Below are 20,717 nucleotides of genomic sequence, written 5' to 3'. Positions count from 1 at the left end.
GATCCAGAGGCCATTTTTCTTCCAAACTGAACCTGATTTTCTACTGAGGGATTTTTACTTTTTTAATTTTTGAAACAAGAATGTAATTAAATATTCTAATCAAATTTTTCTTCTGAAAATACTAAGGGATGTTTACATAAGCTGAAGAGGAGGCTGGGTAGTGAAGTCTGCTGCAACTTTGCATATTCCAAAATTACTGTAGGAAAGATTATATAAATCATACCGGAACGACTGTGCTTTTGAAGCACGAAGACTGAAATTCAGATTGAATCCACTTCTGACAGCAGGTACCTTGAACCAACATTACAGCAAATCTGCATGTTTTGTTTGTGGCATGCATTCCTTCAGAAGGAAGGAATTAAGATCACAAAACTTCCATTTCAAGTTTTAACATGACGAAAACATTTTGTGTCAAGTTTTATCATGATAAACACATTTTCTGTCAGCTTTAAAAAAGATGGGATATTTCTTCTGTTGACATCTGCTTACTTTTTATTCAGCAACTAGTGAAAAAAATCCGCTCTGTGTCCCAGAAGGTCTAGTGAGCTAAAGGGTATCTAGAATTACACTGAGTTATTTGACTTAAGTAAGTAAATTAGATAATGTTCAAGGTACTTGTTAAATCTAAATGAATTTTGTCAAGACGAAGCTGACCACAATATATAATACTCATCAGCCACATATTGTATTATTGAGACCACCCCAAAGGATTTATGTGCTTGTGGAGGGCGTGGGGGGGAAGCTGTTCTAGCATACTCTGAGGCATTTATCTTATGTGTTGTCTAGATATCATATCACCTTCTAATGCTCTTTAGCATTGTAATACAAGAGAGAGCTCATTCATCTTCTGAAAGGGTACTTAGGGATGATGATGTCATTCATACTTCCTTGACTCTTATGTCTGACCTCCTGGCTCTGCCTTCTAACTTCCTACTCTCATGGCTACTTGCAAGAAAAAAACTCTTCTGCGGAGTCAAAATGTTGAACATCAGACTCCAGTTCCCTTCTTCACCTTGGAAAGGTCACATTCTGAAATTTCAAGTCAAAATAAAAATAATTTGTGCTCAAACTTCTCCTTTGTTTTTTAACGGGTGAAACTATAAATGTGAATAGTTAAGGATATGTGTGTTAGAACTAAGTTTTAACCTTAAACTTAAAATTTGTGTATGCATTATATTTTAAAAGATAAAGATAAAATTGTGAACACCTCTTTCAAGTGTGAAGGCAAACCCAACGTTTTGGTAGAGAGCCATTTAAAAGGATGCCACAGATCTAAAGTGCCAGCCATCTAGCTCAGTATACAAGAGTTTCAGCCTGTCCAGAACCTCCCATCTCTCCACATCTACACTGAGAGCTGCATTATTGTATCATTTTCAGCAATTATAGTTTTAGAAAGACTCATAAAAGCCATTCAAAATGTAAAGATCCCCCATTTACTGTAAAACTGAGGGAACTATGCCAGCCTAATGGGAAGTATAAAATAACAAGGCCAATTCACTAAGAAGATATTTGTACTCACACAAAGATGAAAACTTCTCTAGCAAACAAATAACTGAATTGTTTCCGTATATTATAATTGAATCATACTGAAGAAGTAAACACCATATAGACAGGAAGGCAAAATGAGAGAGAAAGACAACATACTTTACTTGAGGGGTAAAAAAAATAAGGTTCTGCTTACCGCTGCCTATAGGATGGAAGTGCACTGAATTCCTGTCACTGAATGTCAATGGCAATTTCCAGAAAATAAGTCTACAGTGGGAGCTAGAACCTTAGCTTTTCCAAGTCATCGTAGTCTCATCAGCCTCCACCCAAACTGAAAATCACAGCCTAAATCTACAGCACTAAAAACAGTCATGCATGACCTTACCACCTGCTCCACAACGAGCCAACCTTATAAATAAAATATAGAAAGCCTATATGAGGCAGCAGAAAGAACAAACACTGAAGTGCAAATGCGAGCAGGCATCTAGCCATAAACATTGAGAATCGATGATTAAAACTCCTCTTAACCACAAAGGTGATAAATGCATAGCAATAGGAAAAACACACCCTATTCAGTCCCCATTGCAAATACTGCTGACAAAAGAAGCAACAAGATTATGACGATCACCTGTAAGTCTGTCCTTGCAAGTCTCCCATCTTACCCCTATTAACCTCCTGTTAATATGGTGTACTTAGATACTAAAAAAAAGTATCAGCCTCCGTTTTGAATCCACACCACTCATGCCGCTGGTCTTCATTTCCATAAATGATGGGCACGTAACAATGGCAACAGAATTAGTAGCTAGCACATATGTGTACTCCATCTAGATACACAGTAGCATGGAATAAACTAACACTAATATAGTTGCATTGGAATAAGTCTTTGAATAAACTGACATTTGAGAGTCTGGATGCTCCCACCATATTATCATCAACTGAAGCAGCTGGCAAGTAGTTTGGATGGTTTTGTTGCTAAAAGCTCTGGAGTTCTCTGCTAATGTTAGGTCTCTAAGTCCAAAGGAGAAGAGTGGGTGTGTGAGAGCAGATATGCAGAACTAAAATCACTCTGCCAGTGCTTAAATCACCTCTTTTAGGGACTTTATCCAATGGTGACTACATGACCCACACCGATGTCCCTCAGAACTTTGATTCTTCTAAGTATGTTTACAGTATGTCTTGCCTCAGACTCCTAAGTTTACCAGAAAAAGGCATTTATAGCTATCTGCAGGGGCTGTCAAATTTTAACTCACGAGGCCAAGCTACCTTCCAGGTGCACAGAACATGGCTGGTAGATATTACTACATTGTACTCATATCTATTCACATCCTACAACACATCAACTGGTAGCTGGTAGATGTCAGTCGTATTTGGGAGTCACTAACGCTGTCATTAAGAAATTGACACTATGGTAATTCTACAGCATTTCCCACAGGTGACCTTGCAAGCTCACACTGTGAGGATCTAAGGACAGATCCCCTCAGTTTGAAACATAGTGAGATCACGAAGGAAACACATTTTTCATGCTGTACAAAAGACTGCAGTATTTATCCCAGCATGTAAAGACCAGTTCTTCTGCACGTATTTTTCCTTAGTTATGCAATCCCACCTTTCATACTATGATCAGTTTGTCGGATCCAGTGAATCAGAAAACAAAACAAATGAGATATACAAACTAGATCATGAATGGGTAAGTCCACATAAACTCAATTCAATGGCTAGCAAAAAATTCTTCACCAACTTCCTTTACAGAAATTCCTCCATTCCACCAGTTTACAGTGACTCATACTATTCCCATCTATCTAGACAACAAGAATGTTATTCCTGATTTGTCCATGAACATATGAACAAACAAATGATAACATTAGATTCTTTTCTTCTATCTGACCTCAAAGGTTTGCCACAATGACCTAAAAGCACATTTTGTGCATAATATTCTCCTTATGTGCCATAGCTACTTTCAGTCCCTGGGCAAAATATATAGAGACATGTACAAAACAATCTTGGATAGGAACCTCAGGCATTTCTCTTTGAAAATTTACCCCAAACTATTTGTACTAGCATCTAGAGTACTTTGAAGCAGATGTTCATTATTGAGATTAATGAGCTTTTACGTTTGGGTTTGGTGGGGTTTTTTTTTTTGGTTTGGCATATGTAAGATTTTCTGATAGTTCTTCCTCTGCTCTTCATAGTATTAACATTCCTATTTCTTGAAAACAGCTGCAGATGAGAGTTGCAAGAAAAAAAAAAAAAGGAAAAAAAAAAAAAGAGTTATTACTCAAAGTCTTCTCCTGACCATTTTATACCCATATATTTTTGGAAAGTTGTCAAAGTCCCCTTATGGAAGAAGAAGAATGTTTTGAATTATTTGAAGGGTCTGGACTTAAGTAAACTCAAAAAGAATTTGGAAAAATGAACAGAGACACTAAATTCTGAGACCGTTGTTCAAAGATACTGCACAGGCTGTTTTAGAAGCTTTATTCTGCAGATCATATCATTGTGCCCATTAGAAGAATTCCCTGGAATACTCAGGATTTTAAAAAAAAGATTAAATGTGGCTTGTGATTTTGTGTGTGGCACAATATAGATATCCAATTATGTATTTGTAAGAGTGAAAAACATTTTACTCAGCAAGTAGACAGGCTGGTATCTATTTTCCATCATTTGTATACACAAAGACTTTCCAAACACAGTCCAACATGTCCAGTTGCATCACTTTCAAATTGTTCTCCCATTAGGTCAAGTCTAGAAGGTACTTGGTGGCATAATTCACCTGACTTCATTTAAATCTGTAGAGATATAAAACTATGTTTGGTATTGCAAAGCAAGAATGTCTGCTGAGTTAAATCAGCAGAGATATCTAACACTTAAAGTGTAAATTGTACATATGTGTTTTGTCCGTTTAATTTTGAGTTGGTCTTTATTAATGCATTTACTCATATAAATATCTAAGTATGCCAAACCAGCTGTTTTCTGTAAAAAACAAGTGTTATCCTATATGCCATTAAAGACCCACCAGGATTTTCTTCTAATGAAGGGGAAAAAAACCCAATAAACCAGAACAAAACAAAAAAAACCCAGCATATCATTAAGATCTGTGAAACTGTCACTTTGCTGGATTGTACACTTCAGGTAGGAAGTGTTAGCAGAAACTGAGAGTTTGGGTTACTTTTAATAGCAGGAGGAAAACTGAAAAATAAGATGCATTGTAATTCTGACCTACAATGATATTCCACTATGTTCTGTGGAGAGTGAGTGCATAAAAATGTTGAAATAGAGACTGGAATAATGTTGGTAGGTTTTAGTATTACAGTTAAAACACTGCTCAGTCATAACCCCTACAAATGACTACTTTCACTTACATTTTATCATCGGTATAATTAAAAGAAGTCTCTTGAAAGGGGCATTCTCATTACAATGAAGGACCACTTCAGACCCAATTGAAATGAAAAGACAGACCATAGATTACGTGTAGATACCAAGTGGTAATTTCTAGGGAAGCATAAAATGCCAAATGTGTAACAACTATATTTTATAACTATGTGTTCAAAGGACTTAGAGTATTTTATTGTACAAAGAGGCTTTGGCTCAGAAAGACTACTTCAATGAAGTGCTTCCTAGCATATATTCTGAAATATTTTCAACTCGCTTATCAGAAACAAAAGATATTTTGTTCCTGATACAATTATTTTTAATTTACAGCTTTAAAAATTCAGCTGAAATTATCCAAAGGAAGTATAAATGTTGATTAACCATGTATTTAAGAAAATAAATTTATCCAACATTTCACAGAGATAACACTATCTTTCCGTGTGCACCTCCACAATGTAAAAGCAGGCACACCATTTTACACAATCTAGGGTTCCTTTTTCAGTGGTGAGTGAAAAGACTACCATTGTCACTACACCAACATATTTTATGGCTGTGCTTCAAAACTCGCCACTGGTTTTTCAAAATACATCAGTATCTTGGTAACTTTTTCGATCATCAACAACTCTAAGTTCTCATGATAGTTTAAAGCTGAAAAAATGAAAGACAATCAGATTATAAATATATTAGTATTATTTCTTTCCTGTTTATTAAAAAGTACTTTTGCACCCATTTTATTTGTCAGCAGCTCACATTTGGAAAAATTAAGCACCTCTAATTGTAAAATGTTAGGACTTCAAGAGACAAGATGCAATGTCCAGAAGAAATTATGACTATAGCATTATTAGTAAAGACACTTAGGTCATCCTAAAAAACAAAATTAACAGAGACAAATTCCAAAATTTCTGTATCTTAGATCTCCCATGTGTTTACATACATGAGGCACTGGTTTAAAAAATGCTCCTGTGTTTTGTTTTCATTCTCCTCTTGAAAAGCGTATAATTTGTCTTCTATAGTCACAAATATATTCCAAAACATTCTTTAAAATAGATCCAAAATGCATATCCGTGTTTATACAAGTAGCATGAGGCTGTATGCTATTGTACTTAGAGGACATTTCAGTCCAGTTGAGTTATATCAACATAAGTTACATAATTGACTTTTACAACAGAAAGAAAAGGTTGTACTCAAACAACTGTTATTGCCTCAATGGAAGAAAAATCAATGGAAGTAAAATGAACAAGAGATTTTGTCTGAGTTGCAGTTAATACTACTGAAGAGCTATGGATATTAGAAGGTCAACAAATAAATTAGTCCAAGTGTTATGAAATGAATGATTTGGCTTATAATTGTATTGAGTGCAAATTGTTCACTGCCTATTAGACCAAGTAATTTTTAACCATGGTGCCTCAATTACTGTTCCATAAGCAATAATATAGTTGTAAGAGCCACTGGTTCGATCGAGTGACCTATGAGACACACCAGGACAGCTGACTTTGCTATGATGGATCACTGAGCCTGATCTCCAAATGGTGCCAAACCTTCCCTTCCCGTGAGGAGATCTCATAAAAGAAACATTACTGCTTGATTCATTTTACCAAAATGTTTGAGTTTTCAAGTGTCAGCAGTTGAGTAGAGATTGTGAAGCTCTGTATTTCTTAGAAGAATTACGACAACAGGCATCCTATTGCTTCCAGCACTCTCTGCTAAATGGCATCATGATGGTTAGGAGGATGCTTTTTCTGCTACTCAATTGGACTGTGTTGTGAGAAATACACGGCAATCATATTTTACATCACCACGTAAACCACTACATAACACCTAAAAGTAGACTAGAAATGGAAACTGTAGGTGAGATTATAGACATTACTTCACACTTCTGCAATGCCCTGCATTCAAAGATCTCAAAGCACCACTTTAATGGGAACAAATTAAACTTCACAACATGCTTTCTAGGAAAATATTCTCTCCCCCATCTTCATCAGAGACAGCCTTAAAGCATAGCAGTTTGGCTGAAGTCACAATGGTCTATGGTTACAACCAGGGCAAGTTTTGTAGGGTGAGGTAATATCTTTTATTAGACCCACTGATACGGGTGAGAAAAGGTACAGTCAGCACGCAGGAAGCAAGGCTCGGGCACCCAGAAGCTTGTCTGGCTTTTTTCCAGTTGTATCAGTTAGTCTAATATAAGGTACTACCACTCCCTACAAGTCCTGATAGCCTTAAAGGGGGCAAAGAAATTAATCTGATATTGCTTTCATGCTATGAAGTAACAGACATGGCACTTCATGAGGAGGAAAGGCAGCAGCTGCGTTTTCCCATTGCTCCTGAGGGCATGGTGTTCCCCGTGAGCCAGGACTCGAAACATGGCAATAAAGGTCTCACCACACTCCCCACAGGACTGGGCCTTAAAGGACTGTAACTGCGCAGCAACTACGCATATCTGCTCTCTGCCCATATAGAAAAGAAACTGAAGATGTAAGTGCGGATCCTGAATTATCAAATAATCTGTGCAGAAGAAACCACAACAATAAAAGGCTAATTAGAATCGATTGTACCACATACAACCAAATCCTGTTTATTTTGTCACTCTGCTATATTTTTGATAAATCACTACATTCAAACAGTCTATTGGGAGGGTGATTTTCCATTTCATCTCTCCATTGAGCAAAAATGTGCCATGTGACTGGAGTCTGAATTTCAATTTCACTAGCATACAGTTGAACTGAATATTATTTGGCACAATACAGTGTACAACTGAGCCACTAAATGGCTGATTTACTAAATTATTATTAGATGAGCTCTTGCTGTTCGAAGTGAAAGTGCAGTCACTGTCTCTCTTCATGGTGTGTTCAAATTGTTCTGTGTTTAAATATTCAGCATGAGGCTAATGTGAACTGATGAACTGAGACTACAAACATTCACTTTCAATACAGACAGAGAGACAGAGATGCAACATATCATGTGGCCTGCGGAGGTGAAAATGATTTATATTTAAGGATGGTGCTGCCTACTTCCATTACTATAAGATATTCTTAATTAGCTTTGCATTTGATTCAGGAGTTTGGAAATGTAGCTAAAAAACAGCTCCAAAACAGAACTAGCTGTGTAGCTATGGTGGCTTCAGAATCCCGGTGAATTGGTACTTGAGCCCGGGTCTCTGTCACTAAAGTGCGTGAGCTGCCATCGCAGTTTCATACTTTACTACCTTTAGTATTTGAGTTGCAACTTAAAAGTATCACCTTCAATTCCAACCTCAGCATCAGAAATCCTAGGAAATGTAGAGGACTGACCATGTTGTGTAATTCTCTGAGTTTTTGAGGTGGGGGGAGATGGGAAAAAAGGAAAAAAAAAAAAAAAATTCTAAAAGGTTAAAAAAAAAAGAAACAATTTCTTTACTGCCACCTGCTGGAGTTGACAATAACCCTTTGTCATACTAAAAGAACAAGCATCTTCACTTAGAGGACAGTTACGGCAAGCATTTAAAATACTGTGATCCCAGACACTTACAGTAGATTAGAATTTTTTATTGGTGCTGTGTTGCCATAACAACATAAAGACAGCAGATGACTTAAGCTAAGCTTGCAAAGCAAAAGGCTGCTCATCTGGCAGTTAAAATGAATACAGTTCACTTCACAAGTTCCCCATATGGACCCTTAGTGTATGGTAATGAGGATACCATATGGTGGGAGAAAATGCACAGAGAACAATTGTGCTCTACTGGATGAGTGAAGTGAGCAGGAAGTTATGAGGAAACGCAGGAGAGAGATTTGTGCGTGTGCTCTCTAACTCAAGGGTTTCTTTCAGAGGGGGGTTCTCTCTCTTCTTAATCTTCTTCTTAATATATACATGCATAGAAATGACAGAGAGACATATTGTACATTTTGCAACATCATTCATCATAAACTGTCAGGTGTGTTTGTAAATCAGCTTGGTAAGATCTTATAAATTTGTAATTCTTAAAAGGTAAAAGTGCTAAGTTTTTAGACAAAGTGCAGGAAAATTTAAGCACTTCTGACAAGTAGAAACATTAGTGGTAATCATTTTAAAAATGCTTGCATCTTTCTGCCTGCATGTTTAGCTGTAAATAATGCCGCAATGAATAAAAGCTTTAAGAAGGGGAGGGGAGGATGAAACGGAATAAATATTTTTTATTTTATTTCCAAAAGGATAAAAAGTAATAGTTGATCAGAACCATATGCATGCAAGATTCTGCTGTAAATGTACATATGCCATACAGTACGCTGTACTAACCAGATCCTAAACCTGGTAAGACAGCTTGCTAAAGGCTGCAAAGTCAATTTTGTACTACACATGCTTCATAAAAGATGAATATAAATGCATTAGTTAGACACGGTGAGCTAAATTAGAAGGTCAGGCAGGGCTGGAAGGGCTGAAATATCACACAACCAATGACTGTAATTACTCTTTTTTTAAGTCTATTAAGTGGTGTTGTTCTATCAAGGCTCAGGGGTATAGGACATGAAGTACAAGATAAAGTAATGTGTATTTATTACTCCCACGGGATCAATTTACTAGATATTTTCAGCTCCATGGAGCAAAATACACAAATGCAGCCTTTGTTACTTTCTTCAAACTGTGGCTTTTTCCTTCAAAAGCTCTGCTCCTCGAAGGGACCGTGTTTACCTGTTTGGTATCTTCCTGCCACCCTCCCTTAATTGCTGGATTTAAAACCAATAACAATAAGGACACAGGAATAGAGAAATGTGGGGATCCCTCTTACAGGATGTTCAAACAAGTGGTTTGAGTTGCTCAGATGGAATGTGCAGAGTAGAAAACCCAATCCCAGGCATGATTTTTACCCCAAGGCAAAGCAGAAATCAGGAATGGAGAATGGCGCAGAGCTCCTTGTCATCATGTTAGCCCTGATCTATTAAAAGTTTTGTCATAGATTCTAAATTACACCATCTGCTCTAATCATTTGCTGAGTAAATGCTGACCCACTTATAAAGAAAACTCACTGAAATGTGGATGCACACTGTTGACCTTCAGAAAGGAAAGGGCTCCTTGCCAGCCACTTGTATGTGGCTCTGCCCTTCAGCGAGCAGCGTGGCTCTGTCTCTTCGCTCTCCTTTCAGACTCACTGCATGTTCCCAGACATGCCTCTGACATGCACCACCCCATAAGGGTGATACTTCCACAGTAGCCTCACGCGTCTTGGTCTTCGTCTTCCCAATAGCTTTGAAACTCTCTCTCCGAATATTTTCAATAGGACAAATTGAAAACCAAACCCCCAAAACCCAAACAAGACCCTCAACCAACTAAATGCCCAAATTGTTAGGAAATGAAAAAAACCCAACTGTTAAGGGTTCAATACCAACCTTAACTCTGATCTTGCATTCCTATGAATTTTACAGTACAGCGTAGAAACCGCCAAGCACATCTCACGCCCTCCTTGCTATACAGATGAACTCCAACAGCTCCTCTTCACATGCTCCCTCTTCCTGCCCATACTTAGTACAAAAGTTTTCTAACAACCCTCTTGGTGGAAAAAAACCCCAAACATGCATTTTCTTAGCTGAAAATTACTAACTTAGGTTAAAATACAGTCTCTTGAGTTAGCAGATGGAGATCCATTCTGGAATTTCCGTTGGGTCTGTCTGAAGCAGCAAAGCTGAGTTTCCCTGTCTTCGTTGCTATTTTAACCTCCGCTAGCAAGCCTGGGCCAACCCACCCACATTTAGAGACAACCTTTATTTGCAATATAAACAATACCCATGTCACAATGGATAAAGGGCAGGGCTGTGGGATTTCATATGGGAAAAGGCAACTGCTTTTGCCTGCCACTGGTTCTGAATAACCACCTGTCTTCTATTAGTGTCCTAAGCAAGGAGGTGGGATATGTCTTGGGGGGGGTCTAATGACTGACCAGAGAAAAGGAGCTGAAGGGAAGGTGAAGCCTGGTTACGTGTGCTCTCCGCTCAGCAGGGAGGCCTCTGTGTGCTAGAGAGAGAGGCAGGCTCCACTTTCATCCACATGAAGAGAAACCAGAAGTAAAGGTCCCTTTCCGGAGGGCTAAGGGGTCTCCTAGGGAGAGCATTTAAGCAACAGACTGGGAGGGAGAGGATGTCAGAGCACGGAGCGGGTCGATGCAATGACTTGCTTCTCAAACACAGAGTGAACAATCGTGCGCTTAATTTAAATACAAGTGATGAGTTGTAAGAGCGGTGAAAACGGCAAATAAATTCTAGGAAATTGCATATAAAGAGGAATCATTGTTATTAAATCATTTAGGATGGATGTGTTTCAAATCTAGCTCACAGTTGAAACTGTTTTACAGCTATAGCTGTGGAGTTTTAACAAAATTGCAGAATCTCATATCTGCCAGGGATTTATTTTAAGGATTGTAGGGTAGTTACATGAATGAACCTCAATAGACTCAACATGTCGTTGTGATCTGAACTCTAGTGATTTCCATTACAGTTAAGCATGCAAGAACCAACAACACATGTGTATTTGTGCACACATATGCAAACATATAGGACAGGGAAATTGCACACACACGTGCAGGCTTATTCCCCAGCTCCACAGGCAGGCTTTCTACAGACTGCTCCTATAGGATGACGATACGATTTCTTAACATTAGCATCATGGTATTTCTTTTCACTTCTCCCCAGAGATCTCTTGTTTCCTCTGATCTGCCTCCTGTCTGTATTAGAAAGGAAAGACTATACCGCCCAGCACATTCCTGGTACTTGATCTCACTCCAAGCTTTGGGTGCTAATCCCACCACCTTTGTACTGCCTGTCTCTCCTCTTGGTGCATGTGTTTGTGCGTGTGTGCGTGTATGTACAGACATGCACATCTGCTCGTGACAACCCTACACTGGCTGCTTTCCCTGATTTGCTCTGTACAAGAAGGGAACAGGACTCTGGCCTATAGTTGGCTCCATAGCCCAGCTGCCAACATCAGCTCCCACTCTTTTTTCTCCAGAAACTTTATATTGCATTTCTGCTTTAAATGCATCTCTACACCAACTGTCAGTCTAACAGTCCAAAGACCCCAGTTCCCAGGTGCTCCTGTTCTTCTCACTATGGGAGGACATTCTCCACTGGAATTTGGCTACTGAAGCACTGGGAGACAGAAAAAAATTCAAAATCTGCCTTTTTTTCTTTGCCTACTTCCAGCAGATAGCTGGAATATTTAAAGAAATAATTCCAAGCATGAACAATGAGCACTTCTGAAAATACTGGTTCTAAACTAGTGGAGATCAAACTCCTCAGATAGTCTCAATGGTTTTAGAAATGCCTGTTGACCCAGACATGGCTGTTAACTCCTCAGCTCTGGAGGGTAGAGCATGTGCTAAGCCTCCCTTGATGGCCTCAACAATTCTCCTTGACTGCAGAGATAAGTAAGTCACACAGCAGAATGCTCTTGTTGGTCCATGGGAAGGCCTGCATGCCCTTATGAACACAAAAATTATAACCGGTTCTCTTTCTTGAAAGATCTCTAATTCATCAGTAATGTTTAAATGGAATAATGCCCACAAACCCTAGCAGCACTTATAGAAATGGGGAGGGTAGGGGGTGTATTTATTTAATGCATAAGTATGAGCTTTTTAATGAACAGAATCAATGATACACTGGCAGGACAATGAGGGAAATGGAAGAAAGGATAGATATTGAAAGCTTTGAGCACTGCTCTCTTCTCTGCTGTCTCTCTCTCTCTCACACACATTTGCCCTCTCTGCCCGTGGTTCCACTGTGGAAGCCATATGGCTTCCAACTCTCTTCTAAGTAGCCACTGAGAATTGTCTATAGTGGAATACTGCCAAAGCCCTTCCTGGTTTAATGACATGGGGAAGAGCGCTGTGCAGTACTCGCCCAGCACAGAGACTCACTGCGTCCTTGATTATGATCCTGGAGCCAGCAAGCGATGCTGGGAATTGAACCATCAGTGCCTCAAATACAGAAGTCGACATGTGCCAACCCCTGCTGCATTCAGCCTCTGTGCATGGCATATTAATGAGTCTTGAACTTGAGGTCCAACCTTCAAGCTTGCACAGAAGGAATTACCCAAAGACAAAAAAAAAAAAGTCCTCTTCGTTCTGTTTCCTGCTAACTTTGCATAGTGATACTAGTTTCTCCACTGAGTTTGTTCAGTCCTAAGGCAATAACATTTTTTTTTAGGCCATCACATCATACCTCTGCATACACAACCACAATTTCCCTTGATCTACAGATTTGAAAAAATAGCTTGAAAAAGATACTCAGAACAAACACATTAAGCCAAGAGGGTATATGAGGGGACAGATGACTCAGTAATAACCCTCATTTTCATACCCTATCCATAAATACCTGCTAAATGTTGGAGTCAGGATATGGAGTTAGATGGAGCTTTCTTCTGCCTGTTTTTATGTCCCATGACACTAGATAGCAGGAACATGTGGTTATCAGTTGGTAACAGTCTCAGTCTAAATGGGAAAGAGGAGGGTGTCCAGCCTGACAGCTGCATTCCCATACCAGCACAGAAGAGCATTGGTGGGGACACCCGCAGTGCTGTGGGGGTCAGAAAGGGAGCCCAATACCTGTGGAAGTTGGTGATGCACTACAACCCCCAGCTGCATAACCCAATTTGGAATTCCTTAGTCTTATTTTACTTGAATGTCCTGATTTAGAGGAAAGCCATGGCCATCTACTAGTCAGCTGGAACATTGGGTTCAGGGAAGTTCTGTAGTGTTTCTTTTGGGCCTTGCAAATGCCTGGTGCGTAGTGAAGGCTGGTCTTTTATTTTCTGAGAAACAATTTTTCTCCACATGCACATTGGCAGCAGAGGCATGATACAGATGAAAGAGCCCCTACAGAAGGATGCTGTCTTTCTTTGGAAAGGGTTGCACCTCTGGAGGGAAATTTGACGACCTATGAAAGCTGTGTCCTACTGCAAATCTCTCCAAAAGTCAGAGAAAGGGACAGCTTGTAGAAGGTGAACAGAGCCAATGTAAAATGTAACTCTCCAGGACAGCATGTTTCTTTGGTGGTAAGAGGGAAGGACAACACATCAGCGACCCCGCAACCACAGTCTACAGCCTTCCTAGGCAAAGATAAAAGACTTAACAAGCCTGTAAAAAAATCACATACTGAATTTTGTTTCTGCCAAGAAATAAAAGAAAATAAGTTACAGTGCTCATGAAATCTTCTAACCTTTGAAACACTTTAGAAATTTAACTAATCAAAGCCCACAACAAACCCTGATGAAAGCCTGCTGACAGCTCAGGAAGCTACAGAAGAAAGGTCACAAGATTTACCCAGTCACAAAGGCTATACTGGATGTGCATTATTTCAGGGATCTGGCCTAAGGCATCAAAGCCCAGTCTGTTCTGTGTCTCAGGTCTGCAAATTCACATCTTGCTTTCCATAAGTCAAAGGTGGTGTTCTTCAAATACACACGCTTGGCCTATTTGACTCCCCAACTCACTCACTCACTAACAGCCATGATGCGAGAGCAGATAAAACACATGGTGGCAGTTGGTCACATACAGTGACTCCAGCTCATGCATGCTATTGCTCAGTGTTCCCGTGGCAAAGAGCAACACTTTTTCAAACACTGCACCTCTTTCTCCAGTATATCACAAAACCCACCACAAATTCTCACCAGAGGAAGTACAGTATGGCAAGGTAGCAAGAACAGATCTGAGTGCAGACCCAGACAGACTTTTCACAGTACAAGACAGAAGTACTAGAAATCTATGCAAACCATTTGTTTTCTTCCTCAGCTTTTACTTGACAGAAATCAACGAAAAAACTCCCACTAATTTTGATGGGAACAAACATCAAATCACTTCACTATGCATTGCTGTAATTATTTTAGCAATCCTGAAATAAAGCAGTATGTAATAATTATTATCCTAAAGCAATACATGGTGCAGCAGCAGTGGACTCACATTCCCTGAAGATCCAAATAACTTGATTTTATCAATGGTCAAGTTCTCAAAATTATAATGGCAAGTACTACCGTGATACCAAAACCAAGAAGCGTCATTCTTCTATGAATAAGCTGCTCGGGTTCCAAAATACCAACCAAAAATATGTTCTTTGTTAAGTATTTCGGAACACAGAGTAAGATGTGCTTTTACAAAAGGCAAGAGCTGTTTGAGTTAGCTGTGACTCGGGAAGTCCAAGAAGTCTCATAAGCCTACAGTGAAAGTTGCTCATTGGGCTTTATCGGTTATGCCTCCCTTTCAGCTTATCTGTGTTGGGGACCAAACTGGGACCATTACATTTAGAGAGTCTTGTACTCTCAGACAAAAACATGCAGTAACCAGCTTTACCATATTTAATAAAACAACAAACTTTGTGCTGACCTTTGGCAAGCGTTCGGGGTCACCAGGGTGCCGGGGGATAACCTTCTGTAACCTTTGGAAACCATAGTCAATGGTGGGTTCGTTCAGAGCTGAAACAACAACAAACATCGTGATGTGACAAACGCATAGCAAGCAGGCTCCATTGCACTGTAACAATTGGCAAAGCATTGCAAGACCGAGGAAGGATCACAGCAAAATCGCCTTTTACTGAAATCAGCACTGACTATGAAGTCTTGGTTCAAACGCTATTTGAGGTTGGTTCTGAGGCTTTGGTTCAAACCACAACGCAAACCTTCCCACTTGAGCTTCTAAAAGAAGGTTGCTGGAAAGTTTGGGGATGTTGCATACCTCTTCCAAATAGGAAGCAATTATTATCTCTGAAAGCCGCCATGAAATTAATTGGATGAATACTTTGCACCCCATCTTTCATGTTGGTTTGATATTATGAGGAAGGTCCTTTGAGATTGGAAGACAAAAGAAGTAACTATTAGGGTGTCTCTCTTCTTCCAGATTCTATTATACATTTAATATGCTCCATGTGCAATGATCACATATAATTTTGTTGTGAACTACAGGCATTTGTCTTGGCAGAGGCTTTATTCATTGACACTGACTTCAGCAGCCCAGCTCAGGCTTCAATCAGCACTAAACTGATCCTAAAAACTTAATGAATCTAAAAAAAAAAAAAAAAAAAAAATCTATGTTTTTAGTTCATCTTTACCCAGTCTTTGTCCAATAAAATGGAGGAGAGAAATGGTAGAAGTGGAACACTTTAATCTTTGTGAAAATGCCGGTCTGCCTGCACTAATCAAAGCTCTGATTGTGCCAAGCCTTTAAGCACATGCTTATCTGTAAGCACATACTTAAACCCCTTTGCTTTCAGCAAAGCAAATTTGAGCATATTATGTTTTTATATGATTGCCTATAATTACAGGGGACTGCACTGAATGACCTTCTAGCTATATTTCCAGTCATATGATCACTTTAAAACTCAGATGTTAGTGAGACTTCAACATGTGCTTAAAATTTTCTAAGTGCTTTGGTGAACTGGAACAACAGTCAAGCATTCTCAAGCATCTCTAAACAACAGCGCATCTTGACTTTCCCATGCCAATAGAGATGATAAAATTTTTCAGAGCAGTTTGATTGCAATTTTTTTGAGTTAAATGAAAAAAAAAAATTCCAATATTGATTTTTATATTTTCAGCCTTTTATTTTTGGTGGACAGGAAATCTGATTTTTTTTTTTTTTTTTGGTCATTTTAAAGTTTTTCTTATTTTGTTTTAGCTTATTAATAACAAAAAAATTATTTCTTGCACACGATCTGCTACTAAATTATGAATATATCTTGTAACTTTATGATGATTTTGTTATGAGCTTTACTATGTGGCTAGAATGATGCCATCTGATTCTTGCAAAGAGATTTATCATCAAACTATATCTTCCAGTCTCACTTGTCTAAGCACTCTCATGTAGCTCAATGATGCTTATCCCACAGCAAGTTACACAACTCCATCAGTCTGATCAACGTGGCACAATTTGTCCATACTTCCACTTTTTAAGTGAAGAGAACATTTTTTTAAGACTCCTAATGTTAAAGATCTTTAGCCAGACCACATTGTTGTCATGAAAGCAGTATCTAATCCCTGGCTTATTTTTAATTAATTGGTGTTCCATAAACAATCCCACAAAACAGTCCAGTTTTTAAAGAAACTGTTCCATTAAAATTACTATTTTCAAACCACATTTCCACAGCAGATGGTTCTACTGGCAACCAAAGGGTCAGATTTTTATATCCTCCTGGGTCTTCAGCACATCCCAACTCCGTAAACTGGCCAGCGATGCTACTGCAAATTGAGGCAGAAGGAAGGTACTGTAGGGGAATCACACAGTCCAGCAGAATCTCAACATTTCTCTAGTATCAGAAAGGAATCTTCTGAGCATATCCTGAAATTACTGTTACATTATTATCGTAACACCAAACTAGAAATCTTTCAGGATTTTACTTTCTGGGCTATTGTCAGAAGGGGTTTTTTTGCCCCAGAGATCATGACAACCCTCTAGTCTCCTTGGATTTTTTCATGCACTTCCCTTCATCAGGAATATCTAAATTTGATCTTTTATTTATATTCAGGTGATTGTATGGAAGGAGTGAGAATAAGGCTTTTCCCCTGCTTGTGCCCTTTTTGGTTTTTGGATGGTTGGGCCTTTTTTCCACGTTTCCTTTCACACCCTGGCCACATGCTGTCCACTCTGTTGTGTAGTTTTGCAGAAAATATCACAGTACCTGGGTTTGTAAACCCCCAGTTTCATTACCTCTGCGTTTCCTTACATGGCTTCTTATCATGGACCCGGTTTAGTTTAGACCTTCTTCAGATTTTACAATACATTAATTTACTGCTATTTATATTTATTATAAAAAATAGCTGTTCTCTGAGAAGATTAAAAAAAAACCCCTACAGTTCTAATTTACATTTCTTTTGCAAATATGTTAGAAGATTTTAGCGTGGTTCTGTCAAATGTATTTCTTCTCTAATTCAGTCTAGTTTATGGCCATTTTCCCTTTACATCCTTTGGGAAAGTAGTTACTAAATTCTGCAATATTATAAATGGAGGCCAGTTCTGAAATCCCCCCAGAGATAGCAGTCATTTTCTCGTATCTTCCCACACATTCAACACATTTGAAATCCACAGAGTATTTCCTGTGAGTATTTTCTGAACTAAATGACCAAAAAAAATGTTAATTTTATGGTCCAATCTCACAAGGCATCAAGCATCCTCTGAGAGATACTGAAAACTTTCTGCTTCAAATAGCTTCAGCTTTACTTTAGTGGTGGGGAGAGGCTGCACACAGCAATTTGCAGGATTGGGTCCTAAAGTGTAGTTGTCAAATATCACTCATTAGTCTATAACCGTTCAACCCTTTCAGTCTTAGATAAAATGAAAGGAAGAAATCTTTAGCTGCCTGAACATCTAACCACAGATTGGATGGTATCAGCCCTCCATTCTTCAAGTGCATTTAGAATCCAAGTCAAATGTAATTTGTCCTATCTCGAAGAAAGAGCCCTGTTTAAAAATTTCACCCCACCTTCAGTGTTACGGCCACACCAGTTCCTGTGTCAGTAGCTGGCAAAACTCCAAAGAAAAGGTGAAATTCTGATCTCCTAGCATTGTAGGAGAGCCAGGGCTCAGGCCACCGTTAGTGGCAGCTAATGTACGAGGTCAGATACCAACTCCATGCAAGGTTTTGCCTCTGTCCCCAGGGCGTGCGAGCTTGGTCTCTGCCTTTGAAGTCCATTCACAATAACGCATTTCCCAGTGCTCTAATTCAAAGAAAGTTGTCTTTTCCATGATTGGAAAAAAAAAATCAATAAGAAATACAAACTCTCTATTTGTGTTCTTGACATCCATACGTTAAAAACAAGCTAACACATACTGTACTTAAAATGCATTCCCATTACCCTAAATTTTAAAAGTACTATTGAAAGTACTACTAACTTTAAAAAACTGTACTAAATTCAAATAGGTCCCAAGGCTAATGGCAGCAATTTGTATACCAACCCAAACTGACTGGCCCACTTTTCAAAATACAGGTATGATAATCTTGTGGTTTTAAAAGGACATTTAAATTGAAAGACTGTGAATTTAGTACATAATTATACCAATAGAACCCTTTAACTTGTCAACTTGTAAATCTAAAAGGCTATCAATCATTTCTAAAGAGGAAATAAACCTTAAAATTCTTTGATTGACAGTGCTTACTTTTTATGTGGAAAAAAAAAAAAGGAGTAAAGTGGCCAGAAATCCATTTACAAAAGTACATTGTTTTACATAGGTGAGTAAAAAGCCAATAATTACACCTCCAAAAGACATATAAATCAAAGTAAGTACTTTCCCCTCACTTACATATTTTAAGTTGCAGTAAACTTCAGGTAACTTTTTATTAAAATACTTTTCCAAATGCAAAGCTTATTGAAGCCATTAATAGAGTAGCATTTTCATTTAAGCTAATATAATCATTTTTGCAAATACAAGATTTAAGCCATTTTTCTCCTTCCAAACAATAAACTTTCAGCCTGTCTCTTGTGTGAATTAACTGAAATTACACCCAGGTGTACAAAATCTGTCTATCTATCCTAGTGTATGAGTTAAGGCACAATATTTATTATTCTTACCATTTTATGAATTACTTCTTAAACCCTTGAGGAAGAACTTTCTTTCAAATTAGACTCTAACAGAATAAGCCATGAAGCTCTTTATGCAGCAAGTCTAAAGCCATAACTCATAAAATCTAAGGCTTTTAATCAAGAAAATGCACAATGTCTATGGAAATAAGGATGTGTACATTATAGTCATCTTTACAAAGTCCGACTTATTTTTCAACAGAAATGCTGCTTATGCCTCTGAGAAAAATATTTCCACCGTAAGTATAATTTCAAATTCTGTACGAATAATTTTAATAACTGCATGTAGATAACCCACCATCTTTAAAAGTCTCTTTCTCTTTTTTTTTAACTAGTCAGTGGAGGGCTTTTTTTAATATTTCACATAATGAATTCCTACTGTGTCAATAGAACTTTGGTCGTTAATTGAATGACTGTCTGATGTATCTGAAAGAGGAATTTGTTTCTCTGGCCACGCTGCCAACTTACAGCAGAATGATCGACACTTAATATCAGCAATTAAAAGGACCTGTTCAAATATCATATGGAATTCGTAGCTTGGGGTAGTGTAGGAGAACTCTTCACCAAGGAAAACTCATTCAGCAAATGCAGAGAGTAATTGAATTAGACACATTTTAACATTATTATTCAAAGAAAAATAAACACACGCTACATAGAAGCATTATGGAAATATTTCAGAACGTAAAACATATCCAGTTAATTTGTTTCCCATGCATTCATGGTTTCATTTATTCCTTTTATTTTGCAGCCTTTGTTTCTTTTTCATTCTGTTTGACCCAAAACCAATGAGAAAGCAGCACTTAGACCTATGAACTTCCCATATGCTTTTCCAGTGGAAAAGGCTGTAAGGAGAGGGAAGGGACTCTAAAGGGCTCAGATAACAACAACAAAAAAAGGCTGAAGGCTGCAAACAAATTGGCCTCAGGTCCACAGGTCCGACTGTCCCTGTCCCAGATGAGAAACCTGGTCTTGATTGTTTTAAGTGAAACACCCAGGGAAAGGCTGCGCATGGCAATTAAATGTCCCACGGTGCTTGCTCCGGTGGCACACCAGAGAGTTGCCAGTTTTCTTGGAAGGCAGAGGTATCAAGTTTGAAGAAGGTAAGAACGACCTGCAGAAGCACAGAGCTATAATGGCTTCAGATTATGTCCAGGAGGTTGTGGCTACAACAGTGGAATGGAAGAAGATTCTTTAGACTTTACCTTTGTCTCTTCACAAATCCATTATTTTTTTAAATTTGGCTCTACAACAAAATTAGACACCTAGTGACAAGTTCTGAACTATAGTGTCAAAGGGATGGGGCTTTGGGGTCTACAATGCAGCTGTTTTGATTTTTCTCCTGTCTGACAAGAGAAACTTCA

At 38.5% G+C, this 20,717-nt stretch overlaps 1 protein-coding gene across 9 annotated transcripts in view; it reads right to left on the bottom strand.

Moving 5' to 3' along the window:
• EBF1 (EBF transcription factor 1) overlaps positions 1-20,717 on the bottom strand; it is a 286,258-nt gene that overhangs the window by 16,643 nt on the left and 248,898 nt on the right. For all 9 annotated transcript variants that reach the window (XM_049829285.1, XM_049829290.1, XM_049829287.1 and 6 more), the window contains one exon: positions 15,173-15,261. In XM_049829285.1, coding sequence (XP_049685242.1) covers positions 15,173-15,261 — 89 coding nt within the window. The remainder of the gene's footprint in view (positions 1-15,172; positions 15,262-20,717) is intronic.

Source organism: Accipiter gentilis, chromosome 26, assembly GCF_929443795.1.
Source record: "Accipiter gentilis chromosome 26, bAccGen1.1, whole genome shotgun sequence".
NCBI lineage: Eukaryota > Metazoa > Chordata > Aves > Accipitriformes > Accipitridae > Astur > Astur gentilis.
The sequence above is the reverse complement of the archived record's forward strand: the minus strand, read 5'-3'. Positions and strand labels throughout refer to the sequence as shown.